Source organism: Trachemys scripta, chromosome 13 (genome assembly GCF_013100865.1).
Source record: "Trachemys scripta elegans isolate TJP31775 chromosome 13, CAS_Tse_1.0, whole genome shotgun sequence".
Lineage (NCBI taxonomy): Eukaryota > Metazoa > Chordata > Testudines > Emydidae > Trachemys > Trachemys scripta.
The window spans coordinates 41089304-41111500 of NC_048310.1; the positions used below are offsets into that span (position 1 = coordinate 41089304).

A 22197-nucleotide genomic window follows, 5' to 3' on the forward strand; every position below is an offset into this window, starting at 1 on the left:
GGTCATGACCCGGAATCGTGACACGGAAGCGGGGTCTGTGTGAGGTGAGTCATGACATGGAAGGGGGGGGTTGAGGTGAATCACGACACGGAATGGGGGGGGGGGGGGGAGGCGAATCAGGACACGCCTGGGGCGTCAGGCAGTGAGCTGGGTACGGCGCAGCCGGCAGGGGGCGCTGCGGGACCTGCCGAGCAGCGAACTACGACTCCCAGCAGCCCCCGCGGCGGCCGGAAGTGGCGGCGGCGCTGTTGCTTGGAGAAGCGGGGGCGTGTAACCGCCTGAGAGCGCGAGCAGGTCAGTGCCGGGCCGGGGGACCCCCGTGCTGTGGGGGGGGCATCCCCGCTATGGGGAGCCCGGGGCAGGGCGCCCCCGCGCTGTGGGGGGGCCGGGTCGGGGGCACCCCCCGCGCTGTGGGGGGGCCGGGGCAGGGCGCCTCCCCGCGGTGCTGGATATTGTTCCCGGTCTGGGGCGCTGTGATGCCGGCTCTGCCTGGGAGCAGGGGCCCCGCGCTGCTGGGGGACCCCACAGTGCCCAGGGGCCCCGATCCTGCTCAGCCCCTGACCCCCTCCGCCCTGAGGAGCCCGGTGCAGCCAGGAGTGTCCTGCCTGGCCCCAGGCCGCCAGGGACGCGGCAGGGGCTGGCCCCCTTTGGCCCCGCGCTTAGCCCAGGCTCCAAGGCAGAGCTCTGTGCTGTGGGGGGCAGCGCCCTCGGGGCTCTGCCACGTTCCCTAGGCACCAACGGACAGGTACTGATCCCTGCTCCCCCCTTCTCCCCCCAGGGCTCCCGACCCCACCGGTAACCGGCTCCCCTGCCTTGGTGCCCGTTGATTGGGGGAGCTTTGTTTGCACTTTGCTGGAAGCGGTTTGCCCTCCAAGCCAGCAAAATAAATAAAGCACAAATGCCGAGGCTGGCGTGTGGCCAAGAGCGCAGTGCAATTGCCATTGCCCGGACACCCAGCCAGATGCTGCTTGGCCGGCTGGGGGGAGAGAGGTGGCTGGAGCTTGTTCATAATTCCAGTGATGCTGCCTTGGGCAGGGTGTGGGGTCTAGTGGTTGGAGCAGGAGACTGGGAATTCCAGGACTCCTGGGTTCTAGTTCTGGCTTGGCCAGTGGCAGCAGCAAAATCTCTTTCCTTGAGGCTTCAGTTGCCCTGTGTAGAAAGGAGGAGTCGTGCTGATGTGCCCCACGAGGGTGATGTGCAGGTTGATTGGTATTTCTAATGTGCGCTGGGAGCACCTAGGGGGAGATACCAGAGGAGGTTACAGCACTAGCAATAAAGGAGGTAGATAAAGGGGCTCCCCCTACTTGATCATACCAGTAACCTGTCCCCAGCGGGACTCCTAATACCTGGTTCTGTTCCGACTACTGAGCTTTGAGCAGCATGTGTTGTGTCTGTTCATAGCAAGGGTATTTCCAGGGCTCGGTATGTAGTGGGGCCGTGTGAAAGTGGGACAGGATTAAATAACTCCAGAGGCTCTAGTGCTGGGCAGCTATCAGATACTGGGTTGAAAAGTGGTCAGAAGGCAGCAATTGTTGGCAGTGGAGGAGATTACAATGGAAAGAGATGATCTGGGGAACAGGTCATGGTGGTCAGGGAAGGTCTCTCTCTCTCTCTCTCACCTTTGCATCAGCCTTTGTCAGCAACTGTCCAGCTCATGTCAGTTAAGTTTTTTTGTGGCCATGGTAGTATACAGTAGCGATAGACTGGAGATCCTACAGGGAGAGGGGCTATATAAAAACATGAGTGAGAAGGAATGGCATCCATTTCTGTAGCACCTTCTGTCTCCAGGAACTCCAAAGCACTATATACGCTGTAGCTGAGGAACACTCCTCTACTACCAAAATTCAGCCACTTCTGGAGTGGAGTGTGACAGCCGTTTAACAACACTCAGTAACACCCTGCACCAGTTAAGGACAGGAAGTGAAGAGGGATATCCTAGCAGCTGACAGTGCAAGGGAGATGTAGGGAGGCAGAATGTGTTGGAATTTGTCTAGTTTCGAACACCTTGGCTGTTAAGAAAAGAGACCTGGGATCTTTAATGACAAGGAGTGGTCAGAGCCCGAGGTTGGGGACGTATATGAAAGGCTGGGTGTATGTGGTAGAATACTATGGACTTTGGTCAGTCAATCAAGATCATAGAATAGAATATCAGGGTTGGAAGGGACCTCAGGAGGCCATCTAGTGCAACCCCCTGCTCAAAGCAGGACCAATCCCCAGACAGATTTTTGTCCCAGATGCCTAAATGGCCCCCTCAAGGATTGAACTCACAACCCTGGGTTTAGCAGGCCAATGCTCAAATCACTGAGCGATCTTTCCTCCCACAAATCCTTTCCCAGTGAGCCTTCCCTTAGAAGTCTTGAGGCAGTGGGCTTAGGGCAGTGCCCCGGCTTACCCATCATGTGAGCTATCCATGCCACCTTGGGAGCTGCAGGCAGGAGCTGAGGCTGGGCCCAGAGCCATGCTGAGAGCAGGGCTGGGGCCGGGGCCGGGAGTGGAGCCATGGCTGGGCCGGGAGCCAGGGACTGAGGCTGGGGCCACGGCTGAGTGGGTCTGGGCCCTGGGGCGAGGCTGCAGGTGGGGCTGTAGCCGAGGCTGGGAGTGGAGCTGAGGCCGGGCTGTGTCCGGCAACTGGGAGCAGAGTTGCGGCCAGGCTGGTGACCAGGGGCCACGGCTGGGGCCATAGCTGGGGGTAGAGCAGGACTGAGTGATGACCCTCCCCTCCTGTGTGGGCTGGCCCGGGCCTGCTGTGCCCTCCCAAAGTTCTTCCACCTCCCCCTTGGGGGCACGCCCCACAGTTTGGGGACCACTGGCTTAGGGTATGCCTGCCCTGGAGCTGGAAGATGTAAATTCCAGCTTGGGGAGACATGTCCGCGCTAGCCATGATTGAGCTAGCCTGCCTAAAATAGACGTGTAGCGGCAGGAGGGGCAAATCACCCCAAGTACCATCCTGTCAGAGACCCTCGGTATTAGGGTGACCAGACAGGAAGTGTGAAAAATCGGGAAAGGGGGTGGGGGTAATAGGCACCTATATAAGACAGCCCCAAATATCGGGACTGTCCCTATAAAATTGGGGCATCTGGTCACCCTACTCGGTATGAAAATGAGAACTTCCAGCTCCTGTGCAGACATACTCTTTATGCCCAGTGCTTGGGGAGGGTGATGTTGTAACCTTAGCTGAAATCTCGTTTGAAAATGTTCAGGTTGGTTCCTGTTGGTTCTGGTTGGCCATCTAGGGGACCAGAGCTAGGTGGTGCTCCAGGAGAAACCACCAGAAGCTAGTTGAGATCAGCTGAATTATTCTAATGGAGCCTACTGGAATTTCCTTTAGGATAGGGTTAAACCCAACCCTCCAACTGCATCTGGGAAATTGGGGGCAGGGGAGGCCACTAGTTTCTCCCTCCCCCCCCCCAAGGTGGGAACTACAAATGAGAGCTGATTCCAACCCAACTATATTTAACTAGCTGTCTTCTTCTTTTGTATGGCTGAAAGCCAGCAACGTTGGATGTTCAGGGAGATGTGGGGCAGCTGGCTGACCTCTCCAGTAGCAGGATCTTGGGCTTTTCAGGGCTTCAGTGGCTCGCACCCTGAATCAGTGGAATGAGAATAATTGCCTCCACCTTTGCAAAGTGCTGTGTGATCTCCGGCTGATCCGAGCTGCTGTGTACAAGTGCTTTTCACTGCATCGTTTCCAGGTGGACAGTCTGTGAGAACCATTGGCTGATACACACAGCTCTGAGGTGCCGAGTCTTCTTGCTGCTCCCTAACATCTCTCTCCTCCTGTCATCTGTGAAGTACAAGGTAAAGATCCCGCGAAACGTGATCTCTGGGACACCCGAACATTGCCCAGTGGAGAGCTGCATCCCCTTCCCATGTCTGTTATAGGAGAGGTGTGGCCTCTACAGCTCCCAGCATGCAATGCTCCATCTTTATCCAATGGCTGGAACATTGCATGCTGGGTCCTGTAATCTCTGCACGGTCCATGCACCCTGTGTTAAGGCTGAGGGAGCTGCAGACCTTGATGCAGCCCCACTACGTTATCCTGCCTGCTCTGGCCACAGAACGCACAATCCCCTTGTCCTTGGAGCATTGAGAGGACACTGTTGCCTCCCCAGCCTCCTCTCAGGGAGGTACCCGAGTACCCTCCTACCATCCCTTTGGGAAGAGAGTCCCGTTTGCCTCCTGTTCTAGGCTGCTGCTGCAGGGTGTCATTTTTGCTCGCTGGAAAGAACATAACTGCTAAGCTGGCTTTGTTCCTACGGGCAGCGCGTGGAGACCTGCCCAGCTCCTAGGGAACAGGTGTCCCCATGCAAAAGCCACCAGCACAATTGGCCGCTCCTCAGCCTCTCTGCAAACTGGCCTTGGAGGCCCAGTGGCAGGGCAGAGGGTACAGTGAGGCCCGCAGTCTCCATGGCTGCAGTGGACAGCTCTCACCAGCACCGACTTCCAACAGGAAGGGGTTAAAGGCAGAGGCCTGCTCTGTCCGGTTGCTCTCTGCATGGAGCAGCCAGCGGGGAACTGTACACATGGGGGCTCTGAGCCGTGAAGCGAATTGCACATCAGGTATAACTTAGGGGTCGGGAAAGCCCCTGTTGGCAGGGGAAGTGGGCTCCCATCCCACCTCTCCTGCTAACTGCTTTTCCTGCCATCTCCCTTGCCCCCACATGAAACCCACCCAGAGCTGCTTTCTGCCGGCCTCGGGCCTGCTCCCGCTGTCTCTGAAGTTGGGGAGATGTCAGCCACTAATGTGGGTGGGAGCAGACTCAGATTCCTGTGATGTACAGTGCCCTCCCTGCTGGCTCTGCCCTGGGTCCCCCCAGGGGAAGGGGGAATGCCACTCTGCTGCTCCTTCTCTCTCCGATCTGCCACCAGCCCAGCCGGCATTCCAGGCAGTGGAAGTCACCCTGCCTCGTTTGGAAGACTATTTGCACAGCAGGGCCAGGCACAGCGAATGCTCCAGCTATTTTAATCCTATTGAGAGAAACTAGAAAAGGAAAGATGGGATCAGTCTGAAATGGGCCTTTGAATTCACTTGGGAGGCCCGGCTGCTGCTATCACAGCCCTCCAATTGAATCATGGCTCCCTCCTGGCTTCAGGGCCAGTGGACTCCAAAATCCACTGCATTATGTCTTTCATAATAGGCTATAAATGTACTTCTGCTCATGGTTCTTTTGTGTTAATCTCTGTGACAAATTTTCTATTGATGCGGCGTGATCTCTCTCGCTGATATCCACAGGGCTCAGCTGATAACGGCGCACAGCTGCCTTTGCTTTGCTCTGCCTGTGTGCCTGTTGCGCTGCTGGTGGCTCTCTTGTGGAACAGGGACTAGCTCGAAGGAGTGACCTTGCCAGGACAGGAGAGGCTGACAGTGAGACCTCATGGGCCAAGGTTTTAAAAGTGGATCAAGCGAAACCGGGACAAGGCGCTCTTATTCCAGAGTAGGAGTGTCCACAGCTGGAGCTGGTCCAGAACAGCTCCATGTGTCAACAAGCCCTTATGCTCTCTTACTGTCGCCGCATTTGTCACCGCTGCATTAGTCCCCGGGGGGTGAATAATTAGCTCTTTGCTAATGGCTCTCATTCCAGTAAGAGCTGTACCTCCATGACGGCAGGCTTAGGCGGATTAGCCGTTAGCGTCAGAGGCTTTCTTATCCCCGCTCGGTATCAATAATTCATTGGCTTGTAAATGGAATTGAGGCCCCTGTCTGTCCCTGCAGCGCCACTGTGCTCTCCCTGCTCCCGCACACCACACCGCAGTCGGCGGGAAGGAATCTTCCCGCTGGAGGGCTCGCCTGCCTGGGACAATTGTTGAGCCTTCCAAACATGGGGCCTGATCCTGTCCCAAAGTCCCAGGGAGTTGATGCGCTCAGCTTGGCTCAGGGCCTGGCCCAGTTTTATGATGAATTTCTGAGTGAGAGTGAGGACATGTCCCCTGGTGATAGGGGCTCTCTGAAAGGCTTCCTTCGGCGCTGCAAGGGGAGAGGTGCTGGCTGCTCCCGGGTCGGAGATCTAAAGCCTGCCCGGCTATCAGGTGACTAAAGGACCGAACCAGCAGGTGCAGTTGTGACCAGGGTGCAAAATGAGGTTCTGCCCAGAAGAGCAGGGCCTGCACAACCCATTAGGCGACATAGGCGGTTGCCTAGGGCGCTACAATTTGGGGGGCAGCGACCGCAGTGGTATTTCGGCGGCGGGACCTTCCGCCGCCTCTGTGGGGGGCGGCATTTCGGGGTGGGACCTTCCGCCACCTCTGTGGGGGGCGGCATTTCGGGGTGGGACCTTCCGCTGCCTCTGTGGGGGGCGGCATTTCGGGGCGGGACCTTCCGCCGCCTCTGTGGGGGGCGGCATTTCGGGGCGGGACCTTCCGCCGCCTCTGTGGGGGGCAGCATTTCGGGGTGGGACCTTCCGCCGCCTAGGGCGGCAGAAACGCTGGCGGCGCTCCTGCTGAAGAGTGACTGTGCAAGTGACATCACAGGCCAGTGTTTGACCAAGTCAGGCTGCAGCAAATCTGCCTAACTGATAACTAAGCAGGCAGGCCAGTCCGCTCCCTGGGATCTGAGGGTCAGGCTGGGCACGTCCCTGCTCATGCGTTGTTCTTGGAGGTGCCGGGCGCTCCTGTTGGGTGGGGTTTGCTATTGCAGCCTTAGGGAGCTTAGGCTTTAAGCTGCAATGTACGCTTCCAGCTCAGGGCTGCGGCAGGAGCCAAAGCAGGCCAAGCCCCACAGCAGCATGAGGTGGCCGTGGCTGGAGAACCTTGGCCATCAGTTCTGCTGATTGGGCCCCAAGAGAAACCCTCTCGCTCCCCAAAGCAGCACATACCCATCTCAGTCCCTGCAGCGAGCACCTCAGCCTCTGATACTCCCGGGGAGTGAGACGGGGCCGTTCTTACAGTCACGCTGCAGAGCAGACCCATGGTGACAGCGCGTGAGCCAAGCGACGTCTGGCGAAGGGGAGATGCCATGAGAACGGCCAGACTGGGTCAGACCAGTGGTCTATCTAGCCCAGTATCCAGTCTTCCACAGTAGCCAGTGCCAGATGCTTCAGAGGGAATGAACAGAACAGGGCAATTTATCAAGTTATACATCCTGTCGTCCACTCCTAGCTTGGCAGAGTACAATAGTAAACATGGACGCTTTGTGTGGGGGAGTCGTGCTGGTCAGTCACTGCCTGGTGGGGTTCCCAAGTGATGCCTGCAGCTTAGTCAGTGTCCAGATTGGAGGGCAGGTGTGTGTTTTCCCTAGCTGGGTGTGTCTCCAGCGAGGAGCAGCAGCCCAGATGTATTTAAATATTCCCCATGGCTGGTAAATGATTCCCAGGAAAAACCCAGCTGATTTCTTTTCCCAATGGTGTCCGCTTGTCGATTGCAGCCGCAGAGCCGTGGCCGAGATGTCTGAGGGACCTTCCAGGATCTCGGGACCCATCCCTCCCGACCCTACGCTGTTCCCAGACTATTACAAACGCCCCCTATCAGGTGAGTGCCAGTGGAGCATGCAGCATGGATGGGGTCCTACGTAGTCACGGGCGGCTTATTCTCCCTTCCGTAGTCCCATTTTGCTGCACAGTCACACTGGATCCATGGATGGGGCCAGCATGGTGGCCCATTGAGGTGCCAGGCCAGAGGGCTGTTCGTTGACCTGGCTTTCCCCGAGCCCAGGCAGGGGCTGGGGGCTCCTGCAGAGCCGGCACGCTCTGCTCCAAAGGGCACGGAGTGGGCCTGCTTCTCCCTGCAAAGGAGCTTGGCTCCTCTGAGCTGAGTGCTCCCAGCTCCCATTGGCTCCAGGACCAGGCTGACGTTAGGAGCAGCGTCAATGAGGGGCAGAGGGGTTGGAAGTTAGGAGAAGGTGGGCTGGGGAGGCCAGGGGGCTCTCCAGCCTCATCTGAGGCCGCCATGGCCGGAATGGGGCTAGCCTGGAGCAAGCCTGGGGCATGGGGGGAGAAAGCGATGGGGCGGTGCTGCACATCTTGACTCATGCTGTCTCTCTCTAGCTCGAGGGAGGCTGGAAGGGAATGCCTTGAAGCTGGACTTCCTCTCGGGCCCTCTAGCCCCAGATCCCAGCCTGTACCCCACCTGCTACAGTGCCCGCCCTGCCCATCCTGCCCCGCGTATCCGCCCCAACGGTCAGGCCATCCTGGAGAAGGGGCAGAAGGGGACGGTCGGGGTCTTGCTGAAGCTGGAAGGGATCTCTCTCTACAGGGAGCCGTCCCTGAAAAGTAAGTGCAATGGAGCAGCTGGAGCTGCCCGTGGCTCAGGGCAGGACACATACTTGGGTTGGACGCAGTGGCAAGGCCTTAGGGTGGGGATTTCCAGCCGAGTAACCAAGGCTTGGATTTGTTGGGGGCTGATCGGCTCTGGGGGTGCTGCAATGGGAGCAGCGTCCCGACCCTGGGGTTATTGAGGTCATAGCCTCACCCTGACTGCAGCATGGCCTTTGTCTGGGGCTAGGAAGGGAGTGTGGAGAGGAGACCTGCTGGTGGAGGACAGGCTGCGGGGCGGTTTGGGAGCAAATCGAACACTTCAGTTTACACTGGCTCAAGGTTGAAAGGATGGTGGTTAAATCGAGAGGCAGCACACTTAAAGCTGATGAAAGGCAGTGGGTTTTTACACAAAACGATTAGCCTGTGGAACTCACTGCAACAAGACATCATGGCGGCCAAGAGCCAAGTAGATTCAAGGTGGTGATCCAGGTGCGTGGATAACGAGAACAGCCAGGGGAGTGCCTTATGAAGGAGGGCTCTGCTGGCCTTGGAATCTGTGACCCAGTTCTGGCTCCCGTTTGCTGCCCCAACTCGGCAGCCTGGGGACTGCTTTATCTTGTGCCCGCAGAGGACAGCCAGAGTGCAGTGTGCACCAGCTGCTGTCTGTCCCCAATGTCAGTGGGGAACTCCCCTGTCTGGAGGATTGTGGGTAATTTCTGCAACCTGAGCTGAAGACCAAGAATCTGCCCTAAAGTAGCGATTGTGGCCCCTGGACCTTTCTGAATCAGTCTGATTGGCCCTCAGGCGGGAAGGGCAGACGCCAGACTCCATGTCGGAGCCATTGCTGTTGACAGTCCCACACGATGTGGTTCCCCATCCCTCCCTCCCCCTGGGGCAGGAGTGACTGGCAGTAGTTTTCTCCCTGGGTGCTGGGGTGTTTGTGGCTTGATGCTGAGCTAGAACATTGGCCCAGCCCTCTGGGCTGTCAGGTAGTGGAGGGGGAGGGACAGTCTCCGCATGGATGGTGTTCCAAGAAGGAGTGCTAGGCAGAGACGGGCTCCGCCTAACGAAGAGAGGGAAGAGCATCTTCGCAAGCAGGCTGGCTAACCTAGTGAGGAGGGCTTTAAACTAGGTTCACCGGGAGAAGGAGACCAAAGCCCTGAGGGAAGTGGGGAAGTAGGATACTGGGAGGAAGCATGAGCAGGAGGGGAGGACTCCTGCCTCACACTGAGAAAGCAGGACGATCAGCGAGTTATCTTAAGTGCCTATATACAAATGCAAGAAGCCTGGGAAACAAGCAGGAAGAACTGGAAGTCCTGGCACAGTCAAGGAACTATGATGTGATTGGAATAATAGAGACTTGGTGGGATAACTCACATGACTGGAGTACTGTCATGGATGGAGATAAACGGTTCAGGAAGGACAGGCAGGGCAGAAAAGGTGGAGGAGTTGCATTGTATGTAAGAAAGCAGTATCACTGCTCAGAGCTCCGGCATGAAATTGCAGAAAAACCTGGGAGTTTCTGGGTTAAGTTTAGAAGTGTCAGCAAGAAGGGTGATGTTGTGGTGGGAGTCTGCTATAGACCACCAGACCAGGGGGGTGAGGTGGATGAGGCTTTTTTCGGGCAACTAACAGAAGTTACTAGATCACAGGTCCTGGTTCTCATGGGGAATTTCAATCACCCCAATATCTGCTGGGAGAGCAATACAGCGGTGCACAGACAATCCAGGAAGTTTTTGGAAAGTGTAGGGGACAATTTCCTGGTGCAAGTGCTGGAAGAACCAACTAGGGGCAGAACTCTTCCTGACCTGCTACTCACAAACAGGAAAGAATTAGTAGGGGAAGCAAAATGGGAACCTGGGATGGGAACCGGGGAGGCAGTGACCATGAGATGGTCGAGTTCAGGATCCTGACACAAGGAAGAAAGGAGAGCAGCAGAATATGGACCCTGGACTTCAGAAAAGCAGACTTTGACTCCCTCAGGGCTGATGGGGAGGATTCCCTGGGGGAATAACATGAGGGGGAAAGGAGTCCAGGAGAGCTGGCTGTATTTTAAAGAATCCTTATTGAGGTTGCAGGAACAAACCATTCCGATATGTAGAAAGAATAGTAAATATGGCAGGCGACCACCTTGGCTTAACAGTGAAATCCTTGCTGATCTTAAGTGCCCCAAGGGTCGGACCTGGGGCTGGTTTTGTTCAATAGCTCCATTAATGATCTGAACGATGGTGTGGACTGCACCCTCAGCAAGTTTGCAGATGACACTAAGCTGGAAGGAATGGTAGATACACTGGAGGGTAGGGATAGGATACAGAGGGACCTAGACAAATTAGAGGATTGGGCCAAAAGAAATCTGATGAGGTTCAACAGGGACAAGTGCAGAGTCCTGAACTTAGGACGGAAGAATCCCATGCACTGCTACAGACTAGGGACGGACTGGCTAGGCAGCAGTTCTGCAGAAAAGGACCTAGGGGTTACAGTGGACGAGAAGCTGGATATGAGTCAACAGTGTGCCCTTGTTGCCAAGAAGGCTAACGGCATTTTGGGCTGTATAAGTAGGGGCATTGCCAGCAGATCGAGGGACGTGATCATTCCCCTCTATTCGGCATTGGTGAAGCCTCATCTGGAGTACTGTGTCCAGTTTTGGGCCCCACACTACAAGAAGGATGTGGAAAAATTGGAAAGAGTCCAGCGGAGGGCAACAAAAATGATTAGGAGGCTGGAGCACATGACTTCTGAGGACAGGCTGAGGGAACTGGGATTGTTTAGTCTGCAGAAGAGAAGAATGAGGGGGGATTTGATAGCTGCTTTCAACTACCTGAAGGGGGATTCCAAAGAGGATGGATCTAGTGGTAGCAGATGACAGAACAAGGAGCAATGGTCTCAAGTTGCAGTGGGGGAGGTTTAGGTTGGATATTAGGAAACACTATTTCACTAGGAGAGTGGTGAAGCACTGGAATGGGTTACCTAAGGAAGTGGTGGACTCTCCATCCTTAGAGGTTTTTAAGGCCTGGCTTCACAAAGCCCTGGCTGGGATGATTTAGTTGGTGTTGGTCCTGCTTTGAGCAGGGGGTTGGACTAGATGACCTCCTGAGGTCTCTTCCAACCCTGATATTCTATGATTCTATGATCCCAAACTAGAGAGCTAGGATTCAAACCAGCCCCACCTCCTCCTGTGAGTGGGGGAGTCATCTGGCTCCACTGATCGGCTGTGGGATGCTTGTCTGCACCGCTCTGAGGGCCAGCAGCAGAGGGTGCTAGTGAGTTGCTCTGTGTCATGGCACAATTGAGTCACCCCAGAAAAGCCAATGTCTTATGTGTGCTTACAAGGGGCTCAGTGGGTATGATTCTATTGCCCCCTGGTGGCTGGCACACAGGGAGGGTAACAGCTTGCTGCTGCTTGCAGCGAATGGAGTAGCTTTGGTAGCAGAGGCCTTGGTCTCTGATGCCAAAGGTCATGGGCACCCACTTATGGCTTGGGAGGGTTTGTTGGTAAAAGCAGTCTCTCCCCGGGGCATGCAGGGAAAGAGGCCAAGGACCACGAGAAGGAGAATGTGAGGCGGATGAGGGAGATCCAGAGGAAATGCAAGGAGAAGGAGCTGGTGCGGGAGCACAGCCAGCCCAAACCCATGAAGGCCTTGTGGAAATCCCAGAAGTATGAGAATGTGGAGTCCAAGGTGAAGGCCAAGTTGCAGGTACCTGTGCACTGCCCCGTAGCCCTTCAGGGGCCATTGCCCTGGCTGCCCTCGATTGGGGTTTGCCAGGAGACCACGTATAGATCTGCAGAGCCCTGCTCAGTAGCACAGGGGATGGAAGTGTCCCTTCCCAGGCCGCTGTGAGAGCGGAAAGCGGGAGCCATGCCCTGGGCGGGAATACCTGGCTCGAGCGAGCAGACTGGTGGCTAACACCTGGTTAAAGTGTGATGGGGAAGTTGGGGAGAAGCAGGATCCCCGCTGTGGTTCTGCACTGTGGGATAGGGTCAGACGCTCCCCCCTCGGCAGGTGGCTGCTCCAGCAGGGGGGTCTGAGGCAGCGCTCGTTGGCATGAGGCGAGCAGGACATTCCGACGCTGCTAGATGGCACCATCGCTGAGGCGCTGCTAGAAAGCTGCCATTGTGGTCTGTGCCTGCTGCTCTCGCCTATGGAATCGGACCGGTCCACGCCATGCATTTAATGGCAGCTGTGTTGGCCCACTCTGCAGGATGGGTCACTGGTCTCGTGCATGAAACCAGATCGAAAGGGAAGCGTGACCCAGCCCCTCAGTCCGAAGGGTCATGGCTCCGAATGGCTCAGACCCACCCAGTGTGACTTACAGACACTCGGCATTTTAACAGGCTGTCACAGACTCACAGGGTCTGTCTATGCCACGCCGGGCCCCAAGGACCCACACGGCTCCACAGGACAGGCCCTTGACCTCCAAAACTGGGCCCTTGGCACCCGCAATCCCTGTCTCTCTCTCTGGCTCTCTGCCGCGTTCCAGGCTCCTGTGGGAGGCTTGTACTGTCCCCTTCAGGGCACAGCGCTCCCAGGGCGTTTGCAGTGACACCAGGCAGCCTTTTCACAGCAGAGTCGGGGTTATTGTGGGGAATTCCTTAGGTCAGCACAGAGAAGTGAGGGTTGACATGGTCCGTCCTGGCCACACCCGCACTCCACCCAGCCACGCTGTTGTTAATTCCGTCTCCATCTCCAGAGAGAGCGGCTGAGTCTCCCCAAAAGCCACCACTTCTCCCCTCCCTGACAACACACGCGGAGGTCACGTGTTCCAGCTGGAGATTTCCCATGCTAGGTGTTAGTCATTCGGCCCTTGGGCCTCCCATTGTCGTTCTGGATCCTCCACTGATATGGGTCGGTTTCAGCCAGTCCTTTAATGCCCCATTCATCCCACCTCAGCCAGTGACACACACCCCTCAGTCCCGCTCTGCCCTAGTTGCCCTTGTTGCAACCACTGGGTGACAATGCAAAGTGCAGAGGGAAACTGAGGCACGCAGCAGCATCATAAAAAGATTAGAGAAAATTCCCACTTTGGCGCACAGGCGTTCTAGTCCCCACCACAGCCGGCTGCAGTGTGAAGCCTATCCTGTCTGGGGCACTCAGCGCACTGTATGAAGAGTGATAAATTCACTGCAGCCCATGGGTTTGCTCCTGCAGATTCCCCTCTCATACTCCAGAGTCACTCCATTGAATTCAATGGCCTAATGCAGATTTACACTGGCGGGATCTGGCTCCATGTCTCCGCTGCTGGCTGAGTTCCCTGCCTGGCTGCCTCCTGGAGGAGAACTTCCCTGGCATGCCACAGCAGGGCCTGGGGTCGCCCATCTGCCATGGCACTGCTGGGTGATCCTGGGCTCTGAGGGGCTTTGCCGTGTGGTTTGCCCTGTCCTGGCAGTAATGTCTCTCTCTCTCTGCCTTTTGCAGGAGAGCTCTCCCCCGCCCAACCCAGAGTCTCAGAAATTCCTCCGGGCATATTCCCGCTGCGGCTCTGGGGTCCAGCCCCGCCGTTCGCTGTCGCCCAGCCCTGCCAAAACGAGAGTGGTGACCGACACCGAGGCTGCAGGAGCACAGCGCACTGATGCCAAGGTGAGGGACTGCACGCCCTGCTCGCTGGCTCCTGGCGCTCCAGAATCGCTCTTGCTCAGCACAGGTTCCTTCACTCCAGCCTCAGAAGGCACCATCACTGCTGCCTGACCTCTCACGCTTCCCCCTTTCCTTCCAGATCCAGGTAGAAGGCACCAGCATCGACTTCGTAAGCCACAACGCCCGCACCGCCAAACGGGCCCCCATGCGGCGCTCGCGCTCGCTGCAGTCACTGGCCGAGGCGCTGGAGCAGAAGCACCGGGAGCAGGAGGAGTACAACGCCAAGCAGAAGGGCCACGTGCCCCAGTAGTACGTAGACTCCTGCCCAGCCAGCGCCTCTGTCACAAACAAGCCTGAACCCACTTCTTGCTCCGTGCGTGGGACGGCAGCGGCTTCTCTTGCGGCAGCGTCCTCCTCCGCTGCTCTGCGTAGTGAGCTCCCGGGGTCAGTGCAGTTGCAATGAGCTTGGCCCAAGAGGGGCAAATGAAATCCCCGACGAAGCTGCTGCATGCGGGGCCAGGGCTGTGCGACCTACTGGCTCTGCGCAGTGGAGCTGCTGAGTGTCCGGTGCTCCAGTTGACTTGCTGGTGCTCAGCCCTGCTGGGAATGGGCACCAAAGTGACTTAGGAGCCTCAGACTCATTGAAAGGCTCCTCGGTGCCTGAGTCACTTCCCCTAAGTGCCGAGCATGTCCCACAACGGCCGGTGGGGCCTCCCGAGCGACACCCGTAGGGGACAGAGCAAAGCTCCCCCCTCCCTGCCTCGCTCGACCCAGGCCAGCGGCTTGGATGGTTTCTGTATTGTACGGCTGGAGGGGGGCAGAGGGGTGGGCTGGCTCGGCTGGGGATGGGAGACAGAACCTCTTGCTCTGACATTGGGCCAGATCCAGCTCAGGACCTTGCTGCCCGGTGCCCCATGGGCAGTGAGTTTGGTGCGTATGGTCAGGCCCTGCGTGGCCCGGATGCACCCTGTGGCGCACTGCTGAGCCCCGGACGGGCCTACGGCTATGTGGAGACGCCACGGGCCTGATTCCTCCACATCAGGCCCAGGTCCTTTGTGGGCACCTTGATGTGTGGGATGCCTCCACTGCCCGTGGTCTCCGGGGCTGTCGGTCACTCAGTAGGGTGACAAATCAAGTATCTGTGAGCCTGGCAGCCATCCCTTTCCCCTCTGCTCGTCCCGTCTGAGTCTCTTGCCCCTGGGCGTCTGGCCCTGCCTGGGTCCTGCCCCTCACCACCCTCCTTCTCCCTCGGCAGCCTGCTGGAGCGGAAGGATCACTGGCGCAGGGAGATGGAGGAACGGCAGCGGAACCTGCCCGACCCTGACATGCCACCGGGTCACACCATGATGCCGGAGAGCGAGCGGCTGGCAACCCTGAACAACCTGCAGCAGAGTAAGGGGAGGAGAACCACTGGCTCCTGCTGGAGAGAGAGAAACTAGTGCTGCTCTGCAGTGGCACATGCTGTGACGGGACAGCTCCGCTTACTGTAGCACTAGCCTCGGCACGGGGTGTCGCTCTTCTAGAATCCACTGAGTTGGCGACCTCACAGTGCCAGTCTCTCTCTCTCCCTCCCCCCCCCCCAAGCCCCCGGACAGTCACGGACTTCCAGTCACAGCCTAGTCACGCTGCCCCTTCTGCCCCCAGCTGAAGGGCCTGCTGCAGTGCGATGCCCAGAGCGGGACACAATATCCCAGGGTGGGTCTCACTTAGTGCAGGGCGGCTTCTTCCCCGCTGTGACGTGCTGCCTCTGTGCACATGGGTCTTCATGGTGGCTGGAGCACGATCAGCTGCCCCATGGGATCGCATAATGTCTAGTTAGCTGATCTCTGGGGAGTGAGAACCAGTGCTTAGTGGCAGAGCAGGAGAGGCCTGGCCGTGCCCCCTCTCACCAGCCCCCTTCCATCCGCAGGCCAGGAGCAGCTGGTGAAGGACCTTGTGATGCTGCCGGTGCGGGCCGACACCCTGAGCATTCAGAAGAGGCGGGCAGAGCTGGAGAAGAAGCTGTCGCAGATCGATGAGGCCCTCAAAATCTTCTCCCGGCCCAAGGTCTTCATCAAGCTGGACTCCTGAGAGGGGGGGTGTTGTGCTGTGCGTGGATCTGCCACCCTGCTGGGGGGGCTCCCGGTCACTCTGCTCTGTGGGTTGGGGGGGAGGGAAACCAAACTCAATCTGCTTCCACTGGCTGCTGCAGCAGCTCCCGCCTTGGGGATTCCCAGAGCCCAGCCCAGCCAAGCTGGCCCCAGGCAGAGGGCAGCTGGGCCCTTGTGGGTGACAACAGCAAACGAACCCGAGGGGTGCTGCCAGAGGCCATTGTCTTCAAGGCAGTGCCCCAGCCTCTGCCCGGTGGGGGGCTCCGGAGGGGCAGACTGGCCAATGGCACCTTCTGTGCAGCGTTGCTTGGAAAGCGGCAGGCCTGGTGCTCTCAGCTGCTGCTCTGCATGGCTGGACTTACTGGCCTCTCGCTGACATGGAGTGATGGTTTGTAGGACAAAGCAGGAGCAGTTTCTGCCCGGCACCCCCTCCCCGGCCACCTTCCTCCCAGGTTGGAGCTGGGAGCCACGGGGCGTTCAGAGAGAGATTGGGAGAGTCTGAGCATAACCCTGCAGCATCCCAGCTGCCCCTGCTGTGGGGTGTTGCGACACAGCCGGGCCTGAGAGCCAGCTCCCTGCCAGCCCAGGCTGGGCCTCTACATGGCGCTCCTCTGGCCTGGCCACCGCTCCCCTGCAGCCTTCTGCCAAAGGCCGTGTGCCTGGGACGGGGGCAGCCCTGAGGGGAGCAGCTTGGTAGGCCAAGACTAGCAGAGGGGCAGGGTAACCAGGCCTGGCAGGGAGCTGGCACTGGGGGGAAGGGGTGGGGAGCGTGGGAACCCTTCTGGGGGGGTGTTGGACACCTTTTAAATAAAGGGTTTTGTAGGTATTGTGTGTGACAGGTGTGTGAGAGGGGGAGGGCTGCTTTGGGCTGTGTGGGCAGCTGGGGAGGGTTCAGCCGGCTGAGTGGGTAGAGTGTTGGGCTTGGCAGTGCCCGGGCTGGGGCATGCCTGGCTGGCAGGTGAGGGCAGTGGGAGTCTGCTGGGTCTGTGCTGGGAGGCAGGGCCTGGGTAGCCTGCACCTTTCATGCTCCTTGGTGCTCCAGCCGTGTGCACATGTGGTACCAGATGCCGCTGCCCTCCAGTTGCGCAAGCCAGCCAGGGAGCCGGCTTAGCTGGCCCTGGCCAGGGTGAGTCCCTTGGCTGGGTACAGCTTGTCCAGCAGTGCTGTGCTCCCCCACCTGCCTGCTGCATAGGGGGAGGCAGGGATGCCTCCAGCTGTTCCCAGCCCGTCCCCACAGCTGAGGATTTGATTCCTGTCTGGGACTGTCCATGGTTGCTAGTGCTGCTGCTGCCTTGCAATGGGCCATGGAGGAAAGAAGAAACTCCTAGTGGCGGAGGAGCAGCCACGCAGTCAATGCGAATCCCTTCCACAGCACCAAACTGCCCCACAGCTTAATAAACTAGCCGGGCTCGGAGTGGGAGTGCAGGGCAAGCAGCCCGGGGTAGGTGCGGGATTGGAATCTGCCCCCTGGGTTTTTGTAAATCTCCAGTCTTGTGCCCTGAGAATGGGAGCGGGCAGGGCCCTGTGCCGGCGGGCAGAAAGTGTGTGTGTGTGTGTGGGGGGGGAGATGACCCCTAAATGGAGAATGTAGCTGCTAAGGCATGTGGTGGAGGGGGCTCTGTTACAATTTTCGGCTGCTGGGGCCCTGCTGTTGGGGGGCTGGGGTGGTGGCTTCAGGAAAGGGAAACGGCAGAAGAGCTGGTGCACTGGTTGCAAAAGCAGCAGCAAAACCACAGTTGTGCAGAGGAGCTGTAACTGATGGGGCCAGGGCAAGGCGGTCGAGCTCCCAGCTTGCTCTGAGCAGGTCCTACACCCGCTCCTCCCCACCTAGGCAAATCAAACACCAGCTCGTGCTGCCCTGTGCTGCTGGGGGAAACAGGCAGGGGAATGCCCCCTGGCTTAGGAATCTCACAGCTCCGCACGTGTTGGGAGGAGACTGCCGCATGGGTGAGTGCTGGGCTCTCGAGACTGGATTCCCCACAGTCCATCATTACCCCTGTGCAAGGGAAGCATGACCTGCTACTCCCTCAGGATGGCAACATTTCCCCCTCACTGGGCCCAGGGGCAGGCTGGGGGACCTCCACCCTGCTGTGTCCCAGTCTGATGCTCAAAGGCCCTGGCCAATACATCAGCCAACTGGTGCTACATTTGGAAAAGAAGCAACTCCAGCCGGATAATTGTGCAGTATGGCCACATTGTGCATTGTCAGGCTTCTTTTTGTTCCTAATATACCATAAAAAAACTCCTCCTTATTGTCCTTAACTCTGCTGGCCATAGATTTCTCCTTGTGTCCCTTTGCTTCCCATATCAATTTTCTACAATTCCTAGCTTCTAACTTTGTTAATTACTAGCAAGTTCCCCTGTCTTCCATGGTTATTTTTTATAGCTGCCCTCATTTGCCCTCTAAGCCAGGTTGATTTGACCAATATTGCCTTTTCCCTCAAGTATGGTTTTTTGGGCATCTAGTAAAGTGTTCTTAAACAATTCCCAATTATTATTCACATTGTTCTGATTAAATTCATTCTCCCAGCTGATTTGGCGCCTAGCTGTTTTTAGCTTTGTGAAATTGGCCCTTTTGAAGCACCAAGTCTGTCTGTCTGTCTCTCTGTTGTGGACTTTATTCTATTTGCACACTATAAATGTGATCAAATCATGAGTCCTTCTACCATTAAGTTTTTAGTTCTGTGATCGGTTCCTCTTTAGCTATTTGGACAAGGTCTAATATAGAATTCCCCTGTGTTAGAAGCAACATTGTTTGAGTTTGGAAATTGTCTTTTATAGTTAGAAGTACCAAGAATGTTTAAGTATGGGCAAGGTGAGACTTCTAGCATGTCACTCAGGTTGACGTCCCCCATGACCACACAGCATCTTTTCCTACATTAGAGGTAGGTGCATAGGGGACCACTCATGCTGTTACCTACTGTGATTTGGTGGGCTGTAGCAGACACCAATTAATACCCACACTCGATCCTTCCTAAATAGGTTAGAACCATTGATTTTAACATTCCACTCATGGGCCCCATGCCACCGGGTTTCAGTAATACCCAGGAGATGAAATTTATGCTCATATGAACACTTTCAATTCCTTATTTGTTACCCAGGCTCCTGGCATTAGTGCGTAGGGAATTAAAGCATTTCTTCTCTTTGTGTCCTTCAGTTCCTTGGTTAATTTTATTCTCAACATCTGTGTGCTAAACGAGTGCTCAGATTGTCCCTTCTTTTACCCTCCCTCTTTAACACCCTCCAGACTACCCTAGTCAGCCTATCCCTGAACTGCTTGGTTCCCTGTCTCCTGAAGTGGAGGTCATCCAAACTATACAGCTTCCTCTCCCTGTAGGTGGTGGACTAGTGTGCCACTAAACCAAACCCCTCCATGCTACACCATTTACCTAGCCAGCGGGTCACCTCCAGCATCTTCTGCCTGCCTTTGCTTGCGGAACAGGGAGGCTCTTAGTGGCCATTCTGCTTCCGTGTTCCCTGAAGTCACCTACTAGCTGTGAGCTCTGTCGTGACAGTGTCAATTTGAACCATCTGTGATGCTGGCAGACCAGGTGCCAGCTCATGCCTCCACTGAACATGGACAAATACCTCGCTGGGATCAGTCTGGCCCCTGCATGTTGGTATTGTTAAAATAGGTATTGGCATGTACAGGGGTTAGAGGTTATTGAATGCCTGCGTTATGCTCACCGATAACAGCTGCCTCCCGCACTGCAAGGTCATGTTTGAGCAGTTGTATTATGAACCTCTGTAACAGTGTAAATCCACCAGCCAGGAGCGCGCCATTAATGCGTGTGAAGTGCTGGTCTCCAACAGGAGGTGTTCCGGCCTGCCCGCCAAGGAGGGCCCATCAGCACCAGCTGACAACAGTGGAACACACTAAGGAGGGCAAAGGACTGTACCGTTGACTCCCACCCCCCATAAACAGTAGTCTTGCAAGTGAATTCCTCCCATCAGCTGAAGTTGCAGCTCAAAGCAGAAGTGGGGCAGGCATTAAAAATCCCTAACAAGGAGGAACTGGTTGTCCATGTTGCTTGGACAGTGGGGGGCAAGGTTTCTAGGCATAAGCAAAAGATTCCCAGTGCTTAGCCTGAGTTAGGCCTAAAGGACATACAGAACTTGCTTATTATGGAAATGTCTATTACCTTTGGAAACTGAAGATTGGAACTCATTACCTGCTTTGACCTGGTCAATAACTCTCATTTCCTTTGCCTGTTAATAAAGCTGAAGATCGTTTATTATAGGACTGGCTACAAGCATTGTCTTTGGTGTGAGATCTAAGGTGCAAGTGACGTGCGGGAAGTGACTAGTCCTTTGGGCCTGGAGGTAACCTGAATATTGCTGTGAGTCTTGGTATAAGGGACCATCTATCTCAGAGATACTCACCTGGGTGCCTAAGGGGACTGCCGTGACTCTGTTAGTGCCTGAGGAGGTCACACTCGGTGAAATCTAAGTCTAGAGCTCGCACCCAGTTGGGGGCTTGTGCCCTGGTTCGTAACAGCCTACCCTGATGTCAGTGCTCTGGAGCCCCTGCCGGGCAGGGCGACGCCATCCCCAATGGATCCGCTCATGGTGCCGCCCGCCTTGGCTCCAGGAAGGCAGCACGCTGTCCTGTTCGTCCTTCTGTCCCTGACAGAATGTTCTGTTCATGCTCCTGTGCACTGAGGCCCAGCGCGGCTTGGACGGCTGGAGAACTCTTTGTGGATAAGCTTCATTTTTCTTACCGGGGGTGGGGTGGGGGGGGGACTGAGCTGCCGGCCACGGGTGGGCCCCGGACATTGTGCTGGTCCCTTGGGCCTGCTGGAGCTTGAGCGGTCTCTGCCCTAGTGGCCCCATTGAGGACCTGGTATTGATTGGAAACACCCAGCTGTGCTTCCGGGACTCCTCGGTGGCAGCCCCCCCTTGTCTAGCCCTAGCCGTTTAGCAGAGGGCCGGGCCCTCTTGCCTCTCCTCCCTGATGTCAGCTCTCTCCAACTCAGCTGCCTCAGTGCACACAGGTGCTAACCCAGCAGCAGGCTGGGGACAACCTGGCTTGTCTCTTCCAGCCCCAGGCGTGTTAGAGCCATGTGCTTCTCCCAGACACACACACCCCATATTGGCACCTGTCCAGTGGCGTAGCCAGGGTCTAAGTGTAGGGGGAACAAACATAAAAAAGGCCCCCCCTTGGCTCCTCCCATTCCCCCCCCCCCGCAAGATTAACCCCAGGGCCCGGCTCAGGACTCCTGCGGGCTTCCCGGGGATGCAGATACCCCCGTCCCCGCGCGGTCCCGGGAGAGTCTTTCCTGCCCAGCCCACCCTGCAGGTGTGCCCCGCCAGGCTGCGCCGCCTGGTCCCACCTGCGGGGTCCCGTCCCCCCCGCCCCAGGCTCCTGCGCCGCGCCAGGGCCCCCTGTCCAGACAGCGTGGCCTGTGCCCCTGCCCTGCGGGCCCGGCCCCGGGGAGCCCCTCGCCCGGCAAGGACCCCCGCCGCTCACCTTCTGTCCTGCACCGCCGCCTGTCCCTGGCCGATCCCAGCCCCGCGCTGCGGGCGGATCCCGGCTCCGGCTCAGGGCGGGGAGCACTTGGCCGCCGAGCCCTAAGCCGCCGCAGGAGGTGGCTGCGCCCGCGGCGATGTTGGGGCCGCGTGGGGTGCAATGGCCGAGGAGCCGGCCCCCTCGCTCCTCCGGCTGCGCCGGCCATGCCCCCTCCCCATGGCTCCTCCGGCCGTGCTGCCCCCAGTGCCGGCCCGGCAGGCGCCGCTTTTGGGAAATGTGCTGAGGGGAAGCGGCTGCTTCCCCTGCACCCCACTAGCTACGCTACTGCACCTGTCCCGTGCAAAGGCCGGGGCTCTCCTGGAGGTGGAGCCATGTTTGTATGAGCGAGGCACGGTTAGAACAGGCCTGGGGTAGGGGTAGGAGCCTGGGCGAGCTGCCTGCACGGCTGCCCCACAGCCAGCATTGGTCCAGTGCTCCCTTCCCCCCCCGCCCCCCCGAGTCAATGCTGAGACCCCTTCATCCTGCCCTGCAGCCCCACTGCTTGTCCAGGCCTGTACCCAGACCCGGCACTGCTCCAGGCCCACAGGGGCGCCTGGCTGCCACAGTACCGCACACCCCTCGAGCAGCAGCAGCATGTCCCAGGCTCCAGTGCTGGGGGAGAGGCTGGGACATGCCAAACCGCGTCCAGGGCAGGGCTGCGCCTTAGCGCTGAAAGGCCGGGGGCAGCCCCACCCTGCAGCCCATGAGCCACTGAAACCAGCCGTGTGCCTGCCCCCGGCTCAACCCGACTGGCTCGCCGGCTCCCGCAGGGGAGTTGCTGCCTTGCCGGGGCTGTGCATCCTGCTGCCCGTTCCCCACCGGCATGTGCAGGGCTG

General features: G+C 57.6%; 1 protein-coding gene across 3 annotated transcripts; it reads left to right on the top strand.

Annotated features, from left to right (window-relative positions):
- Positions 1 to 227: 227 nt before the first annotated feature.
- On the top strand, positions 228 to 20092 carry ENKD1 (enkurin domain containing 1). Of its 3 annotated transcripts, none has more exons than XM_034788661.1 (9): positions 228 to 294; positions 3693 to 3798; positions 7361 to 7464; positions 7980 to 8204; positions 11703 to 11884; positions 13604 to 13765; positions 13902 to 14071; positions 15018 to 15154; positions 15672 to 20092. In XM_034788661.1, exons 3-9 carry the CDS (start codon positions 7380 to 7382, stop codon positions 15830 to 15832), a joined length of 1122 nt encoding a protein of 373 aa, XP_034644552.1. In that variant the 5' UTR covers positions 228 to 294; positions 3693 to 3798; positions 7361 to 7379; the 3' UTR covers positions 15833 to 20092. The 3 variants fall into 3 exon arrangements, with proteins under 3 accessions (XP_034644552.1, XP_034644554.1, XP_034644553.1); XM_034788663.1 differs by having other exon boundaries at positions 11712 to 11884; XM_034788662.1 differs by lacking the exon at positions 228 to 294 and adding an exon at positions 742 to 1201.
- The last annotated feature ends 2105 nt before the right edge of the window (positions 20093 to 22197 follow it).